Here is a 22259-nt window from a genome sequence, read left to right on the forward strand (position 1 = left end):
GTGCCTGGCTCACGTATGTATCTGGCTCCAGTATGTACCTGGTACCCGTGTGTACCTGGTTCCCATATTTACCTGACTCGATCCCGTGTGTTACCTGGCTCCCGTGTGTTACCTGGCTCCCGTGTGTACCTGGCTCCCGTGTGTACCTGGCTCCCGTGTGTACCTGGCTTCCGTGTGTACCTGGCTCCAGTGTGTTACCTAGCTCCCGTGTGTACCTGGCTCCCGTGGGTACCTGGCACCCGTTTGTACCTGGCTCCAGTGTGTACCTGGTTCCCGTGGGTACCTGGCACCCGTTTGTACCTGGCTCCAGTGTGTACCTGGCTCCCGTGGGTACCTGGCACCCGTTTGTACCTGGCTCCAGTGTGTACCTGGCACCCGTTTGTACCTGGCTCCAGTGTGTACCTGGCACCCGTTTGTACCTGGCTCCAGTGTGTACCTGGCTCCAGTGTGTACCTGGCACCCGTTTGTACCTGGATCCAGTGTGTACCTGGCTCCCGTGGGTACCTGGCACCCGTTTGTACCTGGCTCCAGTGTGTACCTGTCACCCGTTTGTACCTGGCTCCCGTGTGTACCTGGTTCCAGTGTGTACCTGGCTCCAGTGTGTACCTGGCACCCGTTTGTACCTGGCTCCAGTGTGTACCTGGCTCCCGTGGGTACCTGGCTCCCGTGTGTACCTGGCTCCAGTGTGTACCTGGCACCCGTTTGTACCTGGCTCCCGTGTGTACCTGGCTCCAGTGTGTACCTGGCACCCGTTTGTACCTGGCTCCAGTGTGTACCTGGCACCCGTTTGTACCTGGCTCCCGTGTGTACCTGGCACCCGTTTGTACCTGATTCCAGTATGTACCTGGCTCCCGTGGGTACCTGGCACCCGTTTGTACCTGACTCCAGTGTGTACCTGGCTCCCGTGTGTACCTGGCTCCCGTTTGTACCTGGCTCCAGTGTGTACCTGGCTCCCGTGTGTACCTGGCACCCGTTTGTACCTGACTCCAGTGTGTACCTGGCGCCCGTGTGTACCTGGCCCCCGTGGGTACCTGGCACCCGTTTGTACCTGGCTCCAGTGTGTACCTGGCTCCCGTGTGTACCTGGCACCCGTTTGTACCTGACTCCAGTGTGTACCTGGCTCCCGTGTGTACCTGGCTCCCGTGGGTACCTGGCACCCGTTTGTACCTGGCTCCAGTGTGTACCTGGCTCCCGTGTGTACCTGGCACCCGTTTGTACCTGACTCCAGTGTGTACCTGGCTCCCGTGTGTACCTGGCTCCCGTGTGTACCTGGCTCCCGTGGGTACCTGGCACCCGTTTGTACCTGGCTCCAGTGTGTACCTGGCTCCCGTGTGTACCTGGCTCCCGTGGGTACCTGGCACCCGTTTGTACCTGGCTCCCGTGGGTACCTGGCACCCGTTTGTACCTGGCTCCCGTGGGTACCTGCCTCCCGTGTGTACCTGGCTGCCGTGGGTACCTGGCTCCCGTGTGTACCTGGCTGCCGTGGGTACCTGGCTACAGTGTGTACCTGGCTCCCGTGGGTACCTGGCACCCGTTTGTACCTGGCTCCCGTGGGTACCTGGCACCCGTTTGTACCTGGCTCCCGTGGGTACCTGCCTCCCGTGTGTACCTGGCTGCCGTGGCTACCTGGCACCCATTTGTACCTGACTCCCGTGTGTTACCTGGCTTCCGTGTGTACCTGGCTGTACCTGCCTCCCGTGTGTACCTGGCTCCCGTGTGTACCTGGCTCCCGTGTGTACCTGGCTGCCGTGGGTACCTGGCTCCCATGTGTACCTGGCTGCCGTGGGGACCTGGCTCCAGTGTGTACCTGGCTGCCGTGGGTACCTGGCTCCCGTGTGCACCTGGCTGCCGTGGGTACCTGACTCCAGTGTGTACCTGGCTGCCGTGGGTACCTGGCACCCGTTTGTACCTGGCTTCCGTGTGTTACCTGGCTTCCGTGTGTACCTGGCTGTACCTGGCAGCCGTGTGTACCTGGCTGCCGGGTGTACCAGGTTCCAGTGTGTACCTGGCTCCTGTGTGTTACCTGGCTCCCGTGTGTACCTGGCTCTCATGTGTACCTGGCTCCCGTGTGTACATGGCTCTTGTGTGTATACCTGGCTCCCGAGTGTACCTGGTTCTCATGTGTACCTGACTCCCGTGTGTTCATGGCTCTTGTGTGTACCTGGCTCCCGTTTGTTACCTGGCTCCCGTGTGTACCTAGCTCCCGTGTGTACCTGGCTCCCGTGTGTACCTAGCTCCCGTGTGTACCTGGCTCCCGCGTGTACCTGTCTCACGTATTTACCTTGCTCCCGTGTGTACCTGGCTCCCATGTGTACCTGGCTCCCGTGTGCACCTAGTTTCAGTGTGTACCTGGCTCCCATGTGTACCTGGCTCCCATGTGTACCTGGCTCCGGTATGTACCTGGCTCCCGTATGTACCTGGCTCCCGTATGTACCTGGTTCCCGTATGTACCTGGCTCCCGTATGTACCTGGCTCCCGTATGTACCTGGCTCACGTGTGTACCTGGCTCACGTGTGTACCTGGCTCACGTGTGTACCTGGCTCCCATGTGTACCTGGCTCCCGTGTGCACCTGGCTCCCGTATGTACCTGGCTCCGATATGTACCTGGCTCCTGTGTGTACCTGGCTCCAGTATGTACCTAGCTCCCGTGGGTACCTGGCTCCCGTATGTACCTGGCTCCCATGTGTACCTGGCTCCCGTGTGCACCTAGTTTCAGTGTGTACCTGGCTCCCATGTGTACCTGGCTCCCATGTGTACCTGGCTCCGGTATGTACCTGGCTCCCGTATGTACCTGGCTCCCGTATGTACCTGGTTCCCGTATGTACCTGGCTCCCGTATGTACCTGGCTCCCGTATGTACCTGGCTCCCATGTGTACCTGGCTCCGGTATGTACCTGGCTCCCGTATGTACCTGGCTCCCGTATGTACCTGGTTCCCGTATGTACCTGGCTCCCGTATGTACCTGGCTCCCGTATGTACCTGGCTCACGTGTGTACCTGGCTCACGTGTGTACCTGGCTCACGTGTGTACCTGGCTCCCATGTGTACCTGGCTCCCGTGTGCACCTGGCTCCCGTATGTACCTGGCTCCGATATGTACCTGGCTCCTGTGTGTACCTGGCTCCAGTATGTACCTAGCTCCCGTGGGTACCTGGCTCCCGTATGTACCTGGCTCCCATGTGTACCTGGCTCCCGTAAGTACCTAGCTCCCTATGTACCTGGCTCCGATATGTACCTGGCTCCTGTGTGTACCTGGCTCCAGTATGTACCTAGCTCCCGTGTGTACCTGGCTCCCGTGTGTACCTAGCTCCGCTGTGTACCTGGCTCCCGTGTGTACCTGGCTCCCGTATGTACCTGGCTCCCGTATGTACCTGGCTCCCGTGTGTACTTGGCTCCCGTGTGTACCTGGCACCCGTGTGTCCCTGGCTCCCGTGTGTACCTGGTTCCAGTGTGTACCTGGTTCCCGTGTGTTCTTGGCTCCCGTGTGTACCTGGCTCCCGTGTGTACCTGGCTCCAGTGTGTACCTGGCTCCCGTGTGTACCTAGCTCTCGTGTGTACCTGGCTCCCGTGTGTACCTGGCTCCCGTGTGTACCTGGCTCCCGTGTGTATCTGGCTCCCACGTGTACCTGGCTCCCGTATGTACCTGGCTCCCGTGTGTACCTGGCTCCCGTGTGTACCTGGCTCCGGTGTGTTACCTGGCTCCCGTGTGTACCTGGCTCCCGTGGGTACATGGCTCCCGTGTGTACCTGGCTCCCATGTGTACCTGGCTCCCGTGTTTTACCTGGCTTCCGTGTGTACCTGGCTCCCGTGTGTACCTGGCTCCCATGTGTACCTAGCACCCGTGTGTGCCTGGCTCCCGTGTGTGCCTGGCTCCCGTGTGTACCTGGCTCCCATGTGTACATGGCTCCCGTGTGTACCTGGCTCCCATGTGTACCTAGCACCCGTGTGTGCCTGGCTCCCGTGTGTACCTGGCTCCCGTGTGTACCTGGCTCCCGTGTGTACCTGGCTCCCGTGTGTACCTGGCTCCCGTGTGTACCTGGCTCCCGTGTGCACCTGGCTCCCGTGTGTACCTGACTCCCGTGTGTGCATGGCTCCCGTGTGTACCTGGCTCCCGTGTGTACCTGGCTCCCGTGTGTACCTGGCTCCCGTGTGTACCTGGCTCCCGTGTGTACCTGGCTCCCGTGTGTGCCTGGCTCCCGTGTGTACCTGGCTCCTATGTGTACCTGGCTCCCGTGTGTGCCTGGTTCCCGTGTGTGCCTGGCTCCCGTGTGTGCCTGGCTCCCGTGTGTACATGGCTCCCGTGTGTGCCTGGCTCCCGTGTGTACCTGGCTCCCGTGTGTGCCTGGCTCCCGTGTGTGCCTGGCTCCCGTGTGTACCTGGTTCCCGTGTGTACCTGGCACCCGTGTGTGCCTGGCTCCCGTGTGTACATGGCTCCCGTGTGTACCTGGCTCCCGTGTGTACCTGGCTCCCGTGTGTACATGGCTCCCGTGTGTACCTGGCTCCCGTGTGTACATGGCTCCCGTGTGTACATGGCTCCCGTGTGTACATGGCTCCCGTGTGTACCTGGCACCCGTGTGTGCCTGGCTCCCGTGTGTACATGGCTCCCGTGTGTACCTGGCTCCCATGTGTACCTAGCACCCGTGTGTGCCTGGCTCCCATGTGTACCTGGCTCCCATGTGTAGATGGCTCCCGTGTGTACCTGGCTCCCACGTGTACCTGGCACCCGTGTAAGCCTGGCTCCCGTGTGTACCTAGCTCTCGTGTATACCTGGTTCCCGTGTGTACCTGGCTCCCGTGTGTACCTGGCTCCCGTGTGTAGCTGGTTCCCGTGTGTACCTGGTTCCCGTGTGTACCTAGTTCCCGTGTGTACCTGGCTCCCGTGTGTACCTGGCTCCAGTGTGTACCTGGCTACAGTGTGTACCTAGCTCCCGTGTGTACCTGGCTCCCGTGTGTACCTGGCTCCCGTATGTACCTGGCTCACGTATTTATCTGGCTCCCGTGTGTGCCTGGCTCCCGTGTGTCCCTGGCTCCCGTGTGTGCCTGGCTCACGTATGTATCTGGCTCCAGTATGTACCTGGTACCCGTGTGTACCTGGTTCCCATATTTACCTGACTCGATCCCGTGTGTTACCTGGCTCCCGTGTGTTACCTGGCTCCCGTGTGTACCTGGCTCCCGTGTGTACCTGGCTCCCGTGTGTACCTGGCTTCCGTGTGTACCTGGCTCCAGTGTGTTACCTAGCTCCCGTGTGTACCTGGCTCCCGTGGGTACCTGGCACCCGTTTGTACCTGGCTCCAGTGTGTACCTGGTTCCCGTGGGTACCTGGCACCCGTTTGTACCTGGCTCCAGTGTGTACCTGGCTCCCGTGGGTACCTGGCACCCGTTTGTACCTGGCTCCAGTGTGTACCTGGCACCCGTTTGTACCTGGCTCCAGTGTGTACCTGGCACCCGTTTGTACCTGGCTCCAGTGTGTACCTGGCTCCAGTGTGTACCTGGCACCCGTTTGTACCTGGATCCAGTGTGTACCTGGCTCCCGTGGGTACCTGGCACCCGTTTGTACCTGGCTCCAGTGTGTACCTGGCACCCGTTTGTACCTGGCTCCCGTGTGTACCTGGTTCCAGTGTGTACCTGGCTCCAGTGTGTACCTGGCACCCGTTTGTACCTGGCTCCAGTGTGTACCTGGCTCCCGTGGGTACCTGGCTCCCGTGTGTACCTGGCTCCAGTGTGTACCTGGCACCCGTTTGTACCTGGCTCCCGTGTGTACCTGGCTCCAGTGTGTACCTGGCACCCGTTTGTACCTGGCTCCAGTGTGTACCTGGCACCCGTTTGTACCTGGCTCCCGTGTGTACCTGGCACCCGTTTGTACCTGATTCCAGTATGTACCTGGCTCCCGTGGGTACCTGGCACCCGTTTGTACCTGACTCCAGTGTGTACCTGGCTCCCGTGTGTACCTGGCTCCCGTTTGTACCTGGCTCCAGTGTGTACCTGGCTCCCGTGTGTACCTGGCACCCGTTTGTACCTGACTCCAGTGTGTACCTGGCGCCCGTGTGTACCTGGCTCCCGTGGGTACCTGGCACCCGTTTGTACCTGGCTCCAGTGTGTACCTGGCTCCCGTGTGTACCTGGCACCCGTTTGTACCTGACTCCAGTGTGTACCTGGCTCCCGTGTGTACCTGGCTCCCGTGGGTACCTGGCACCCGTTTGTACCTGGCTCCAGTGTGTACCTGGCTCCCGTGTGTACCTGGCACCCGTTTGTACCTGACTCCAGTGTGTACCTGGCTCCCGTGTGTACCTGGCTCCCGTGTGTACCTGGCTCCCGTGGGTACCTGGCACCCGTTTGTACCTGGCTCCAGTGTGTACCTGGCTCCCGTGTGTACCTGGCTCCCGTGGGTACCTGGCACCCGTTTGTACCTGGCTCCCGTGGGTACCTGGCACCCGTTTGTACCTGGCTCCCGTGGGTACCTGCCTCCCGTGTGTACCTGGCTGCCGTGGGTACCTGGCTCCCGTGTGTACCTGGCTGCCGTGGGTACCTGGCTACAGTGTGTACCTGGCTCCCGTGGGTACCTGGCACCCGTTTGTACCTGGCTCCCGTGGGTACCTGGCACCCGTTTGTACCTGGCTCCCGTGGGTACCTGCCTCCCGTGTGTACCTGGCTGCCGTGGCTACCTGGCACCCATTTGTACCTGACTCCCGTGTGTTACCTGGCTTCCGTGTGTACCTGGCTGTACCTGCCTCCCGTGTGTACCTGGCTCCCGTGTGTACCTGGCTCCCGTGTGTACCTGGCTGCCGTGGGTACCTGGCTCCCATGTGTACCTGGCTGCCGTGGGGACCTGGCTCCAGTGTGTACCTGGCTGCCGTGGGTACCTGGCTCCCGTGTGCACCTGGCTGCCGTGGGTACCTGACTCCAGTGTGTACCTGGCTGCCGTGGGTACCTGGCACCCGTTTGTACCTGGCTTCCGTGTGTTACCTGGCTTCCGTGTGTACCTGGCTGTACCTGGCTGCCGTGTGTACCTGGCTGCCGGGTGTACCAGGTTCCAGTGTGTACCTGGCTCCTGTGTGTTACCTGGCTCCCGTGTGTACCTGGCTCTCATGTGTACCTGGCTCCCGTGTGTACATGGCTCTTGTGTGTATACCTGGCTCCCGAGTGTACCTGGTTCTCATGTGTACCTGACTCCCGTGTGTTCATGGCTCTTGTGTGTACCTGGCTCCCGTTTGTTACCTGGCTCCCGTGTGTACCTAGCTCCCGTGTGTACCTGGCTCCCGTGTGTACCTAGCTCCCGTGTGTACCTGGCTCCCGCGTGTACCTGTCTCACGTATTTACCTTGCTCCCGTGTGTACCTGGCTCCCATGTGTACCTGGCTCCCGTGTGCACCTAGTTTCAGTGTGTACCTGGCTCCCATGTGTACCTGGCTCCCATGTGTACCTGGCTCCGGTATGTACCTGGCTCCCGTATGTACCTGGCTCCCGTATGTACCTGGTTCCCGTATGTACCTGGCTCCCGTATGTACCTGGCTCCCGTATGTACCTGGCTCACGTGTGTACCTGGCTCACGTGTGTACCTGGCTCACGTGTGTACCTGGCTCCCATGTGTACCTGGCTCCCGTGTGCACCTGGCTCCCGTATGTACCTGGCTCCGATATGTACCTGGCTCCTGTGTGTACCTGGCTCCAGTATGTACCTAGCTCCCGTGGGTACCTGGCTCCCGTATGTACCTGGCTCCCATGTGTACCTGGCTCCCGTGTGCACCTAGTTTCAGTGTGTACCTGGCTCCCATGTGTACCTGGCTCCCATGTGTACCTGGCTCCGGTATGTACCTGGCTCCCGTATGTACCTGGCTCCCGTATGTACCTGGTTCCCGTATGTACCTGGCTCCCGTATGTACCTGGCTCCCGTATGTACCTGGCTCCCATGTGTACCTGGCTCCGGTATGTACCTGGCTCCCGTATGTACCTGGCTCCCGTATGTACCTGGTTCCCGTATGTACCTGGCTCCCGCATGTACCTGGCTCCCGTATGTACCTGGCTCACGTGTGTACCTGGCTCACGTGTGTACCTGGCTCACGTGTGTACCTGGCTCCCATGTGTACCTGGCTCCCGTGTGCACCTGGCTCCCGTATGTACCTGGCTCCGATATGTACCTGGCTCCTGTGTGTACCTGGCTCCAGTATGTACCTAGCTCCCGTGGGTACCTGGCTCCCGTATGTACCTGGCTCCCATGTGTACCTGGCTCCCGTAAGTACCTAGCTCCCTATGTACCTGGCTCCGATATGTACCTGGCTCCTGTGTGTACCTGGCTCCAGTATGTACCTAGCTCCCGTGTGTACCTGGCTCCCGTGTGTACCTAGCTCCGCTGTGTACCTGGCTCCCGTGTGTACCTGGCTCCCGTATGTACCTGGCTCCCGTATGTACCTGGCTCCCGTGTGTACTTGGCTCCCGTGTGTACCTGGCACCCGTGTGTCCCTGGCTCCCGTGTGTACCTGGTTCCAGTGTGTACCTGGTTCCCGTGTGTTCTTGGCTCCCGTGTGTACCTGGCTCCCGTGTGTACCTGGCTCCAGTGTGTACCTGGCTCCCGTGTGTACCTAGCTCTCGTGTGTACCTGGCTCCCGTGTGTACCTGGCTCCCGTGTGTACCTGGCTCCCGTGTGTATCTGGCTCCCGCGTGTACCTGGCTCCCGTATGTACCTGGCTCCCGTGTGTACCTGGCTCCCGTGTGTACCTGGCTCCGGTGTGTTACCTGGCTCCCGTGTGTACCTGGCTCCCGTGGGTACATGGCTCCCGTGTGTACCTGGCTCCCATGTGTACCTGGCTCCCGTGTTTTACCTGGCTTCCGTGTGTACCTGGCTCCGGTGTGTTACCTGGCTCCCTTGTGTACCTGGCTCCCGTGTGTACTTGGCTCCCATGTGTACCTGGCTCCCGTGGGTACCTGGCACCCGTTTGTACCTGCCTCCTGTGTGTACCTGGCTGCCGTGTGTACCAGGTTCCAGTGTGTACCTGGCTCCTGTGTGTTACCTGGCTCCCGTGTCTACCTGGTTCTCATGTGTACCTGGCTCCCGTGTGTACATGGCTCTTGTGTGTACCTGGCTCTCGAGTGTACCTGGCTCTCATGTGTACCTGACTCCCGTGTGTACCTGGCTCCCACGTGTACCTGGCTCCCGTATGTACCTGGCTCCCACGTGTACCTGGCTCCCGTATGTACCTGGCTCCCGTGTGTACCTGGCTCCCGTGTGTACCTGGCTCCCGTGTGTTACCTGGCTTCCGTGTGTTACCTGGCTTCCGTGTGTACCTGGCTCCGGTGTGTTACCTGGCTCCCGTGTGGGCCTGGATCCCGTGTGTGCCTGGCTCACGTATGTATCTGGCTCCAGTATGTACCTGGCACCCGTGGGTTACCTGGCTTCCGTGTGTACCTGGCTCCGGTGTGTTACCTGGCTCCCGTGTGTACCTGGCTCCCGTGTGTACCTGGCTCCCGTGTGTACCTGGCTTCCGTGTGTACCTGGCTCCGGTGTGTTACCTGGCTCCCGTGTGGGCCTGGATCCCGTGTGTGCCTGGCTCACGTATGTATCTGGCTCCAGTATGTACCTGGCACCCGTGTGTTACCTGGCTTCCGTGTGTACCTGGCTCCGGTGTGTTACCTGGCTCCCGTGTGTACCTGGCTCCCGTGTGTACCTGGCTCCCGTGTGTTACCTGGCTTCCGTGAGTACCTGGCTCCGGTGTGTTACCTGGCTCCCGTGTGTACCTGGCTCCCGTGGGTACCTGGCTCCCGTGTGTACCTGGCTCCCATGTGTACCTGGCTCCCGTGTGTTACCTGGCTTCCGTGTGTACCTGGCTCCGGTGTGTTACCTGGCTCCCTTGTGTACCTGGCTCCCGTGTGTACTTGGCTCCCGTGTGTACCTGGCTCCCGTGGGTACCTGGCACCCGTTTGTACCTGCCTCCTGTGTGTACCTGGCTGCCGTGTGTACCAGGTTCCAGTGTGTACCTGGCTCCTGTGTGTTACCTGGCTCCCGTGTCTACCTGGTTCTCATGTGTACCTGGCTCCCGTGTGTACATGGCTCTTGTGTGTACCTGGCTCCCGAGTGTACCTGGCTCTCATGTGTACCTGACTCCCGTGTGTACATGGCTCTTGTGTGTACCTGGCTCCCGTTTGTTACCTGGCTCCCGTGTGTACCTAGCTCCCGTGTGTACCTGGCTCCCGTGAGTACCTGGCTCCCGTGTGTACCTGGCTCTCATGTGTACCTGGCTCCCGTGAGTACCTGGCTCCCGTGTGCACCTAGTTTCAGTGTGTACCTGGCTCCCGTGTGTACCTGACACCCGTGAATACCTGGCTCACGTGTGTACCTGGCTCACGTGTGTACCTGGCTCCCATGTGTACCTGGCTCCCGTGAGTACCTGGCTCCCGTGTGCACCTAGTTTCAGTGTGTACCTGGCTCCAGTGTGTACCTGGCTCCCATGTGTACCTGGCTCCCGTATGTACCTGGTTCCCGTATGTACCTAGCTCCCGTATGTACCTGGCTCCCGTATGTACCTGGCTCCGATATGTACCTGGCTCCTGTGTGTACCTGGCTCCAGTATGTACCTAGCTCCCGTGTGTACCTGGCTCTCGTGTGTACCTAGCTCCCCTGTGTACCTGGCTCCCGTGTGTACCTGGCTCCCGTGTGTACCTGGCTCCCGTATGTACCTGGCTCCCGTATGTACCTGGCTCCCGTGTGTACTTGGCTCCCGTGTGTACCTGGCACCTGTGTGTGCCTGGCTCCCGTGTGTACCTGGCTCTCGTGTATACCTGGTTCCCGTGTGTACCTGGCTCCCGTGTGTACCTGGCTCCCGTGTGTACCTGGTTCCAGTGTGTACCTGGTTCCCGTGTGTACTTGGCTCCCGTGTGTACCTGGCTCCCGTGTGTACCTGGCTCCAGTGTGTACCTGGCTCCCGTGTGTACCTAGCTCTCGTGTGTACCTGGCTCCCGTGTGTACCTGGCTCCCGTGTGTACCTGGCTCCCGTGTGTACCTGGCTCCCGTGTGTACCTGGCTCCCGCGTGTACCTGGCTCCCGTATGTACCTGGCTCCCGTGTGTACCTGGCTCCCGTATGTACCTGGCTCCCGTGTGTACCTGGCTCCCGTGTGTACCTGGCTCCCGTGTGTTACCTGGCTTCCGTGTGTACCTGGCTCACGTATGTATCTGGCTCCAGTATGTACCTGGCACCCGTGTGTACCTGGTTCCCGTATTTACCTGACTCGATCCCGTGTGTTACCTGGCTCCCGTGTGTACCTGGCTCCCGTGTGTACCTGGCTCCCGTGTGTTACCTGGCTTCCGTGTGTACCTGGCTCCGGTGTGTTACCTGGCTCCCGCGTGTACCTGGCTCCCGTATGTACCTGGCTCACGTATGTATCTGGCTCCAGTGGGTACCTGGCTCCCGTGTGTACCTGGCTCCCGTGTGTACCTGGCTCCCGTGTGTTACCTGGCTTCCGTGTGTACCTGGCTCCGATGTGTTACCTGGCTCCCTTGTGTACCTGGCTCCCGTGTGTACCTGGCTCCCGTGTGTACCTGGCTCCCGTGGGTACCTGGCACCCGTTTGTACCTGGCTCCCTTGTGTACCTGGCTCCCGTGTGTACCTGGCTCCCGTGTGTACCTGGCTCCCGTGGGTACCTGGCACCCGTTTGTACCTGGCTCCCGTGTGTTACCTGGCTTCCGCGTGTACCTGGCTGTATCTGCCTCCCGTGTGTACCTGGCTGCCGTGTGTACCAGGTTCCAGTGTGTACCTGGCTCCTGTGTGTTACCTGGCTCCCGTGTGTACCTGGCTCTCATGTGTACCTGGCTCCCGTGTGTACATGGCTCTTGTGTGTACCTGGCTCCCGAGTGTACCTGGCTCTCATGTGTACCTGACTCCCGTGTGTACATGGCTCTTGTGTGTACCTGGCTCCCGTTTGTTACCTGGCTCCCGTGTTTACCTAGCTCCCGTGTGTACCTGGCTCCCGTGTGTACCTAGCTCCCGTGTGTACCTGGCTCCCATGTGTTTCCTGGCTCCCGTGAGTACCTGGCTCCCGCGTGTACCTGTCTCACATATTTACCTTGCCCCCGTGTTTACCTGGCTCCCATGTGTACCTGGCTCCCGTGAGTACCTGGCTCCCGTGTGTACCTGGCTCCCATGTGTACCTGGCTCCCGTGAGTACCTGGCTCCCGTGTGCACCTAGTTTCAGTGTGTACCGTACCTGGCTCCTGTGTGTACCTGACACCCGTGAATACCTGGCTCACGTGTGTACCTAGCTCACGTGTGTACCTGGCTCCCATGTGTACCTGGCTCCCGTGAGTACCTGGCTCCCGTGTGCACCTAGTTTCAGTGTGTACCTGGCTCCAGTGTGTACCTGGCTCCCATGTGTACCTGGCTCCCGTATGCACCTGGCTCCCGTATGTACCTGGCTCCCGTATGTACCTGGTTCCCGTATGTACCTAGCTCCCGTATGTACCTGGCTCCCGTATGTACCTGGCTCCGATATGTACCTGGCTCCTGTGTGTACCTGGCTCCAGTATGTACCTAGCTCCTATGTGTACCTGGCTCCCGTGTGTACCTGGCTCCCGTTTGTACCTAGCTTCCGTATGTACCTGGCTCCCGTGTGTACTTGGCTCCTGTGTGTACCTGGCTCCCGTGTGTACCTGGCTCCCGTGTGTACCTGGCTCCCGTGTGTACCTAGCTCCCGTGTGTACCTAGCTCCCGTGTGTGCCTAGCTCCCATGTGTACATGGCTCCCGTGTGTTACCTGGCTCCCGTGTGTACCTGGCTTCAGTGTGTATCTGGCTTTACCTGGCTCCCGTGTGTACCTGAGTCCCGTGTGTACCTGGCTCCCGTGGGTTACCTGGCTCCCTTGTGTACCTGGCACCCGTGTGTTACCTGGCTCCCGTGTGTACCTGGCTTCAGTGTGTATCTGGCTGTACCTGGTTCCCGTGTGTACCTGAGTCCCGTGTGTACCTGGGTCCCGTGGGTTACCTGGCTCCCTTGTGTACCTGGCTCCCGTGTGTACCTGGCTCACGTGTGTTACCTTGCTCCTGCGTGTTACCTGGCTCACGTGTGTTACCTGGCTCCCGTGTGTTACCTGGCTCCCGTGTGTACCTGGCTGCTATGTGTTACCTGGCTCCCGTGTGTACCTGGCTGCTATGTGTTACCTGGCTCCCGTGTGTACCTGGCTGCTATGTGTTACCTGGCTCCCGTGTGTACCTGGCTCCCATGTGAGTAGTAGGAATGACAGTCCACAGACGATATTTTTTTGGGGGGGGAAATATCGTGTGTAGACCGTCAGGGTTTTCAGGTAAATTTAGAAATATCTTGTGTAGACCGTCGGGGGTTTTAGGTGAATTTGGGCAGTCACAGATTTGGGATTAAGGAATTCTTATGAGTGAGTAATTTCTGAGATTATAGAAGTTTGTTAAGAGTTCATATGACGAAAATAATGTCATACGAGTTTGTTAAAGTTCTTATGGGGGAAATTCAAATTCGTCTGTGGACTGCCAGGGTTTTCAGGTGAATTTGGATAGTCACAGATTTTAGAAGTAAGGAATTCTTATGAGTGAGTAATTTCTGAGATTATAGAATTTTGTTAAAAGTTCTTATGATGAAAATAATATCATACGAGTTTGTTAAAGTTCTTATGATGAAAATAATTTCAGAGACTTTAGAAGTTTGTTAAAAGTTCTTATGATGAAAATAATGTCATACAAGTTTTTGTACAAGTTCTTTTTGAATTCTTACTTAGAAACTAGTATATTGCTATATATCTGATTCATTTCCCTGCCATCCCCCCCTCCCTCGCCTTTCCCTCCCCCTGCATCTCCGCTCATATACCTCACACCCCCCTCCCTTCCCCCTTAACTCACAATCTGTGGCCCGCCTGTGTTTACTTTAGACCGTCAGCCAGACGCCGCATGCAGGTTACCTCTTATCTTATCTTATCTTATCTTCTCTATAATATCTGGACCGTCCCTCTCTCTCTCTCTCTCTTCCTATTTCCTTACAGTTATTTTCAGAGTTTCAAATAATCATAGAAGTTTATTTATATGTTTATGACCGAATTTGTAAAAAGACCATTTTCAGAGAATATTGTCTTAGATGTTTTGTTAAGGAAAACAGACAACTTAGCCATAACATTTAGTTTTATATCCATATACGGCTATTTCACCTGTAAAGACCAAAATTGAACAGAGCCCAGTTATAGACAGAATTTCGTCAGAGACCATTTTATACCTAAAATGAACAGAGTCCAGTTTGCTAGCAAAATTAGTCAGAGACAGTTTTAAACTCAAATTTCATCAGAGTCCAATTATCAACAGAAATTCGCCAGAGTCTACTTTGAGAGCAAAATTAGTCAGAGACAGTTTTAAGCTCAAATTTCATCAGAGTCCTGTAATCTGTGAAAATTTGACAGAGTCCATTTTATACCCAATTTTCGTCAGAGTCCAGTTTATGCTCAAATTCGCTAGAGTCTACTTTGAGAGCAAAATTCATCAGAGTCCAGTTCTTGATCGAAATTAATCAGAGTCCAATTGAAGACCCAAATTTGACAGAGACAACATTTTCGCTACTAGCAGTCCAATCCCCCTGATATTTTAAACAGTCATATTTCAGTCGTAGAAAATAAGATCAAGTCAGTTAACGAGCTCCAGCTCTCATCCCCACCTTAGTTCTCTCTCGTATCTTTGTAAATAACCCATCAATTTCCCTGAAATTTTTACCCTCTGTATTTCAGACATAGTAAATATGATGTAAACAGTTATAAAACTCTAGCTCTTGTCCTCTGTCCAAGTTCACTCCTGTAAATTCATTACTACCAGTCCAAATCCCCCTGAGATTTAAACACCCAACTACATTTTCAGACATAGTAAATAAAAACCAGTTCAGTTATCAAGTTTCAACTCTTGTCCCCCAGCTTAGTTCATTTTGTACAAGTTCTTTATTTTCCAACTAAATCACCCTGAGATTTAAGATCACCTTATTTCTAACGTAGTAAAATTAATCTGGACATTACCCAAGCTCTATTTCCTCTGTCTTAGATCATCGAACATAAATATATCCGATCAAGTCCCTCTCCAGCCTAATTCTTATCAGAGTACTCACAAAACCCTAACCTGTGTAATTATCTTTCATCCCCAACGTATCCAAACCTTCAATAATCATCATACTGTATTTGCATATGTTCTCTATATTCAGCTGTGTTCTTCACATTTTTTTCCATGGTTTCTGTGTTCATTCCATGTTCTACAAATGTTCACAGCATGCTCAGTTCAAATTTTTTCTACCATTTTCCCCGTATGTTCACTATGTTCTTTGTCATGTTTTCATGTACATCATATGTTCTCTGTATAACTTTTATACTCAATATTCATGTTCTCAATGTTCTTAGCTTGTTCTTCACATGTTCAGTGTTCATTCTTGTATTCCCTATGTTCCTTATCATGTCTTCATATTCTCTATAAGTTCATATTCCCTGCATGTTCACTCTATTCTTCAACTTTTTTCTTACATGTTATCTGTGTTCACTGTGTTCATTCCCCTACTTAACCTCAATTTTTTGTTCTTTGTTTCTTTAAACCAATTTGTTTCTTCCATTCACTAAATAGTTCTTTGTCAAATAATATTATACTGCAATACAGTTCCCTCAACAATTTTAGTCACTCAGTTTTTATTTGCAAAACTATGTCAAAGTAATTCTCGTAGTCAACTTAATAGTTCTACCAACCCTGTTCTTAAACAAATCTACACTTTATTCAGTTCCAAATTTACAAAGACAAACCTTTCTTGTAACTTCTTAACTAAAAATCTTTCGCCAAACAACTAAAACATAGTCACTTTCGTCATTTCTCAACTAAACTTATTATCCAATCAACCAAAAATAGTTAGGATTAATCTCATTCAACACCGTTCTTAACTAAAACAACCTTTCTCTTAGCTAAAAATAGTCAGGATTAATCTCATTCAACACCGTTCTTAACTAAAACAACCTTTCTCTTAGCTAAAAATTGTCAAAGGAATCTTTCCAATACTGTTCATAACTAACTTTATCCATCGTCAAGTAATTGAAAATAGTCTCGTTCATCATTTCGTAACAGCCATTATGTTTTCGTCAAGTAAGAAAATATAGTCAAAGATATCTATCATCGTCGTTCTTAACTGACATTTATACTTTGTATAGCACTAAAATAGTCACTGTCGTCATATTTTTTTCTTGTCTTTCCTCAACTAAAATAGTCAAATGTAACTTTTTCATCACTTTCGTAACTAAAATTATATGTCGCTAAGTAAGAAAAATAGTCAAATGTAACTTTTTCAGCACTTTCGTAAAAATTATATGTCGTTAAGTAAGAAAAATAGACAAAGGTGCTCTCCGTAACTCCAAAGTTACTCTTCGAGATAACAAAAGACACTCTCAAACACTCAAAAAATTTACTCGCATCCTCAAAGTTATTATCAGAGTCATCAAAAAGTTAATCTCAGTCATCAAAATGCTATTCTCTAAGTAGCCTTTCGTTCATCAGAGAAACTTTCTAAGACATCTTCGTTCATTAAAGTTAATCTCAGAGGCATAAAAGTTATTCTCAGAGTCATTAAAAAGTTAATCTCAGTCATCAAAATGCTATTCTCTAAGTAACCTTTCGTTCATCAGAGAATTTTTCTAAGACATCTTCGTTCATTAAAGTTAATCTCAGAGGCATAAAAGTTATTCTCAGAGCTATCAAAATTATTCTCGATGCCATCAAAAAGTATTTTCTCGTTCATCAAAGTTAATCTCAGAGTTAACAAAGGTAATCTCTAACTCACTTTCGTTCAACATATTAATACTCTAAGTCCTCAAAGTTATTCTCTAAGACAACAAAGTTATTCTCTAAGACAACAAAGTCTTTCTCAGAGCTATCAAACTTGTTCTCAAAGTCATCAAAGTTATTCCAAGAGACGTCAAAGTTAATCTAAGACATCATCTTTCATCAAAGATATTCTCTCTAAGCCATCAATGTTCTTCTCTAAGACATAAAAGTTATTCTCTATGTCATCAAAAAGTTAACAAAATAAGCTAACTCATAAGCAAAATAAGCTCTGAGCTAACAAGCTAACAAGCTAACAAAATAAGCTCTGAGCCCGTGTGTTACCTGGCTTCCGTGCGTTACCTGGCTCCCGTGTGTTACCTAGCTCCCGTGTGTACCTGGCTCCCGTGTGTACCTGGCTCCCGTGTGTACCTGGCTCCCGTGTGTTACCTGGCTTCCGTGTGTACCTGCCTCCCGTGTGTACCTGGCTCTCGTATGTTACCTGGCTCCCGTGTGTACCTGGCTCCCGTGTGTTGCCTGGCTCCCGTGTGTACATGGCTCCCGTGTGTACATGGTTCCCGTGTGTTACCTGGCTCCCGTGTGTAACTGGCTCCCGTGTGTACCTGGATCTTGTGTGTACCTGGTTCCCGTGTGTACCTGGTTCCAGTGTGTACCTGGTTCCGGTGTGTACCTGGCTCCCGTGTGTACCTGAATTCTATGTGTACCTGGCTCCTGTGTGTTCCTGGATCCCGTGTGTACCTGGATCCCGTGTTTACCTGGCTCCCGTGTGTTATTTGGCTCCCGTGTGTTACCTGGCGCCCGTGTGTTACCTGGCGCCCGTGTGTACTTGGTTCCCGTATGTACCTGGCTTCCGTGTGTACCTGGCTCCCGTGTGTACCTGGCTCCCGTGTGTACCTGGATCCCGTGTGTACCTGGATCCCGTGTGTTACCTGGATCCCGTGTGTTACCTGGCTTCCGTGTGTACCTGGCTCCCGTGTGTACCTGGCTCCCGTGTGTACCTGGCTCCCGTGTGTACCTGGCTTCCGTGTGTACCTGGCTCCCGTGTGTACCTGGCTCCCGTGTGTACCTGGCTCCCGTGTGTACCTGGCTCCCGTGTGTACCTGGCTCCCGTGTGTACCTGGCTCCCGTGTGTACCTGGCTCCCGTGTGTACCTGGCTCCCGTGTGTACCTGGATCCCGTGTGTACCTGGATCCCGTGTGTTACCTGGATCCCGTGTGTTACCTGGCTCCCGTGTGCACCTGGCTACCGTGTGTTACCTGGCTCCCGTGTGTTTCCTGGCTCCCGTGTGTACCTGGCTCCCATGTGTACCTGGCTCCCGTGTGTTACCTGGCTCCCATGTGTACCTGGCTCCCGTGTGTTACCTGGCTCCCATGTGTACCTGGCTCCCGTGTGTACATGACTCCCGTGTGTACCTAGATCCCGTGTGTTACCTGGCTCCCGTGTGTACATCGTTCCCGTGTGTTACCTGACTCCCATGTGTACCTGGCTCCCGTGTGTACATGACTCCCGTGTGTACCTAGATCCCGTGTGTTACCTGGCTCCCGTGTGTACATCGTTCCCGTGTGTTACCTGGCTCCCATGTGTACCTGGCTCCCGTGTGTACATGACTCCCGTGTGTACCTAGATCCCGTGTGTTACCTGGCTCCCGTGTGTACATCGTTCCCGTGTGTTTCCTGGTTCCCATGTGTACCTGGCTCCCGTGTGTACCTGCCTCCTGTGTGTTACCTGGCTCCCGTGTGTACCTGGCTCCCGTGTGTTACCTGGCCCCCGTGTGTTACCTGGCTCCCGTGTGTTACCTGGCTATTGTATGTTACCTGGCTCCCGTGTGTACCTGCCTCCCGTGTGTACCTGGCTCTCGTATGTTACCTGGCTCCCGTGTGTAACTGGCTCCCATATGTTACCTGGATCTCATGTGTACCTGGCGCCCGTGTGTACCTGGCGCCCGTGTGTACCTGGCGCCCGTGTGTACCTGGTTCCCGTGTGTACCTGGTTCCCGTGTGCCTTTTGGACTTGGCTTTCATCATTTCATCCCCCCCTAAGACACGACCATCCACTAACCATCAATCACCAGTTTAGCCACCTTCCTCTAACAACCATCCACTAATCACCAATTAACCACCTTCCTCCACCAACCATCCACTAACCATCAATCGCCAGTTAGCCATGTTGCTGTAACAACCAGGTGGCTAGCCACTAGGAGCGTCAACTAGCATGCCGTACCAGATGACTAAGACCAGTTCGTGTGTCAGCCACCAGCATCTTCACGGACGAGAGCGTGAGGGCGCAGGGCGAGGCCATGTGGGCGGTCATGGGGGAGGACGTCAGGCAAGACTTCACCAAGACCTACTTCGACAGTCGCGTGGCGCTCATGATGTCCTACACCAACGCTGGGGTGAGTTGTTGGTACTGTCTGTCCTGGCAGACTGTGAGTGTTGGTACTGTCTGTCCTGGCAGACTGTGAGTGTTGGTACTGTCTGTCCTGGCAGACTGTGAGTGTTGGTACTGTCTGTCCTGGCAGACTGTGAGTGTTGGTACTGTCTGTCCTGGCAGACTGAATGTTGGTACTGTCTGTCCTGCCAGACTGTGAGTTCTTGGCACTGTCTGTCCTGGCAGACTGTGAGTAGTTGGTACTGTCTGTCCTGCCAGACTGTGAGTTCTTGGCACTGTCTGTCCTGGCAGACTGTGAGTAGTTGGTACTGTCTGTCCTGCCAGACTGTGAGTTCTTGGCACTGTCTGTCCTGGCAGACTATGAGTAGTTGGTACAATGCCCCTCACCACCAGTATGCCGCTCACCGTCACTCTGCCCCTCACCTCAACTATGGCCCTCACCACCACTATACCTCCTCACCACTACTATGTCCCTAACCACCATCATGCCTCTCACCACCACTATGCCCCCTTCATCTCCACTATGCCCCCTCACCACCACTATGCCCCTCACCACCACTATGCCCCTCACCACCATTATGCCCCTCACCACCATTATGCCCCTCACCACCACTATGCCCCTCACCACCATTATGCCCCTCACCACCATTATGCCCCTCACCACCACTATGCCCCTCACCACCATTATGCCCCTCACCACCACTATGCCCCTCACCACCACCATGTCCCTCACCACCACCATGCCCATAGTAGTAGAAATGGCCCCAACTCGCTACCGTTATGCTTTTTCCGACGGAAGCGAGTTGGCGCAGGGGTGTGTTCATGTTTTACCAACGGCAGTTAGTTGGCGCAGGGGTGTTTCCAATTTTTATTCGTCAGTAACTCGTAGTCTCATAATATTTTCATTCATTCATCGTCTGCTCCACTCAATCTCATTCATATAAATCTCCAACCTATGCTTAAAACAATCAAGGAACCCCACTTCCAATATTAGTTTACAATAATAGTTTATAATAAATAGCTCACATTCTAGTTTTTTACACAACAGCAATTATGAAACGCTGTAGCCAGATATCGTACTATAATCCGCAAGTAGTTACCGTACATGTGACAGCTCAGCGGATTAGTAGCTATGTTCAGAGTCCTCAGTACAGTCAACTGTCTTCACATCCATCAAATAGCTATCCAAATGTCGCACCGCAATTCATCCAGCTAGCAACTCAGCTGGATGCTAGCCACTATATTCATAGGCTAATTATTTCTACACCTCAAAAATCCTAATCGTGCTACGCATATCAGTTAACTTGTTTCTAAACCAGCAGTCAAAATTACAAGCATACACACCTACACATTCTCCACAACCCATACATTCATAGATAATAGCCTTGTTTTTGCTACTATTTCCCCATTAATCAGATGTAATTTATGCCATATGAATCCCTAAAATGTATTAAGAACAAGATTTCAGTAACCCCACAGCTCATTCACCCCAAGTATTCTTCATTAATTTTACTGTTAATTTGTATTAATGCATACCAATCAGCAAGGTACCCCATATTATTCAAGTAAGTCCAAAATATTATTGAATATCCCACCTGCATACTATTCAAATGGATAAACCAGGGTGTATATGTCCCATTGAAATAAATATAATTGTAATTATTCATAAAAAAGCTAAGGTTGTGATAAGGCGCACAAAAATATATATGAATTTTACATCATTGACACAAAATGCAACACTTGCACTAAAAATACACAAAATAAAAAACACACAGTATTAAACATATTCACATTTACACACAAAGCATTTCCACACTAAATCACATTTACACAGAAAATACAGCATTTACACACCAAATATGCCATTTATGCACAAAATATATTATTTACACACAAAATATGTTATTCACACACAAAATATATCATTTATTGACAAAATATGTCATTTACATACAAAATATGTCAGTTGCACAAAAAATATACCATTTGCACAAATATTGCCTTTACACTTAAAGTATAATATTTACCCAAAGTATTGTATTTTCACAAATATAGCAAATTGCTTATACATTAAGACAATCAAAATGTACTTTCTCTAAAATTACACAATTTCACAAATAATTTTCACAAAATATCCACACATTGTCTCATAAACCAAAATACACTTTCACACTTACACAAGACGATCTATTTTTTTCAGATTACATATACAGTACTTACACAAATACACAATTTGCACACAAAAATACAGTTGCACCAGTTTCACTTCAGCCAGTTAAAAACACAACTTGCGTAAATGCACTATTCACACAAAACGATTATAAAACATGGACAATTATTACACAAATTGTGTAACTATTACACATCTTTGCACAATTAATATAAGCAAACTTGCTATATAATTACAAAACTTGAGCAATAACAATCAAAACACAACAGATTTAAATACACAATTCGTCCATATACAATTACACAACATGCGCAATTAATACACAACTTGCACAAACAATACATAATTTATAGGAATATAAACAATACATAATTGATATAATCATACAACTTATGTAAAATACATAATCTGCACATTTAATACACAACTTGCACAACTATAATAATTGTGCTATTTGTACAAAAACTATTACAGCCAACTAGGTCAAACAATACACAATTTAGATAATATTTGTCTAGGTATGATAAGGACGTCATTTATAATATGCTGAGTTTAACCAACTCCCCAAAGTCAGAATTTCAAACATATATAAATGGTACATCTGACTTCCTATGAGCCCAATATAAAACACACATACATTTTCCATTAATGTTTCAACATTATTAGTGCTAGACTATTCATCCATCATATGTCCATTGTGTTTAATACCTTATTATTATCCCACTTGCTACATCCTCTCCAATCATGCCACCATATTCATTTAGGCACACCATTCAACTAACTTATTGGTTCTAGCCTTAGTTATGTTAGGACAGGTGGGGTTAGGTGAAGTCAGTATTTTCTATGATAATTTAAGTAAATTTACTATATCCTATTAAAATACATCGTATTAAACCTAAATTCATCTAAATCTATAAA

At 52.3% G+C, this 22259-nt stretch overlaps 1 protein-coding gene across 1 annotated transcript in view; it reads left to right on the forward strand.

Annotated features, from left to right (window-relative positions):
* Positions 1-22259, forward strand: part of LOC123768025 (D-beta-hydroxybutyrate dehydrogenase, mitochondrial-like) — a 173472-nt gene that overhangs the window by 145132 nt on the left and 6081 nt on the right. Inside the window, exon 8 of the mRNA XM_069306511.1 lies at positions 19033-19175. Within this exon, the coding sequence (XP_069162612.1) occupies positions 19033-19175 (143 nt within the window). The remainder of the gene's footprint in view (positions 1-19032; positions 19176-22259) is intronic.

This window comes from Procambarus clarkii, chromosome 58 (genome assembly GCF_040958095.1).
Source record: "Procambarus clarkii isolate CNS0578487 chromosome 58, FALCON_Pclarkii_2.0, whole genome shotgun sequence".
Classification (NCBI taxonomy): Eukaryota; Metazoa; Arthropoda; class Malacostraca; order Decapoda; family Cambaridae; genus Procambarus; species Procambarus clarkii.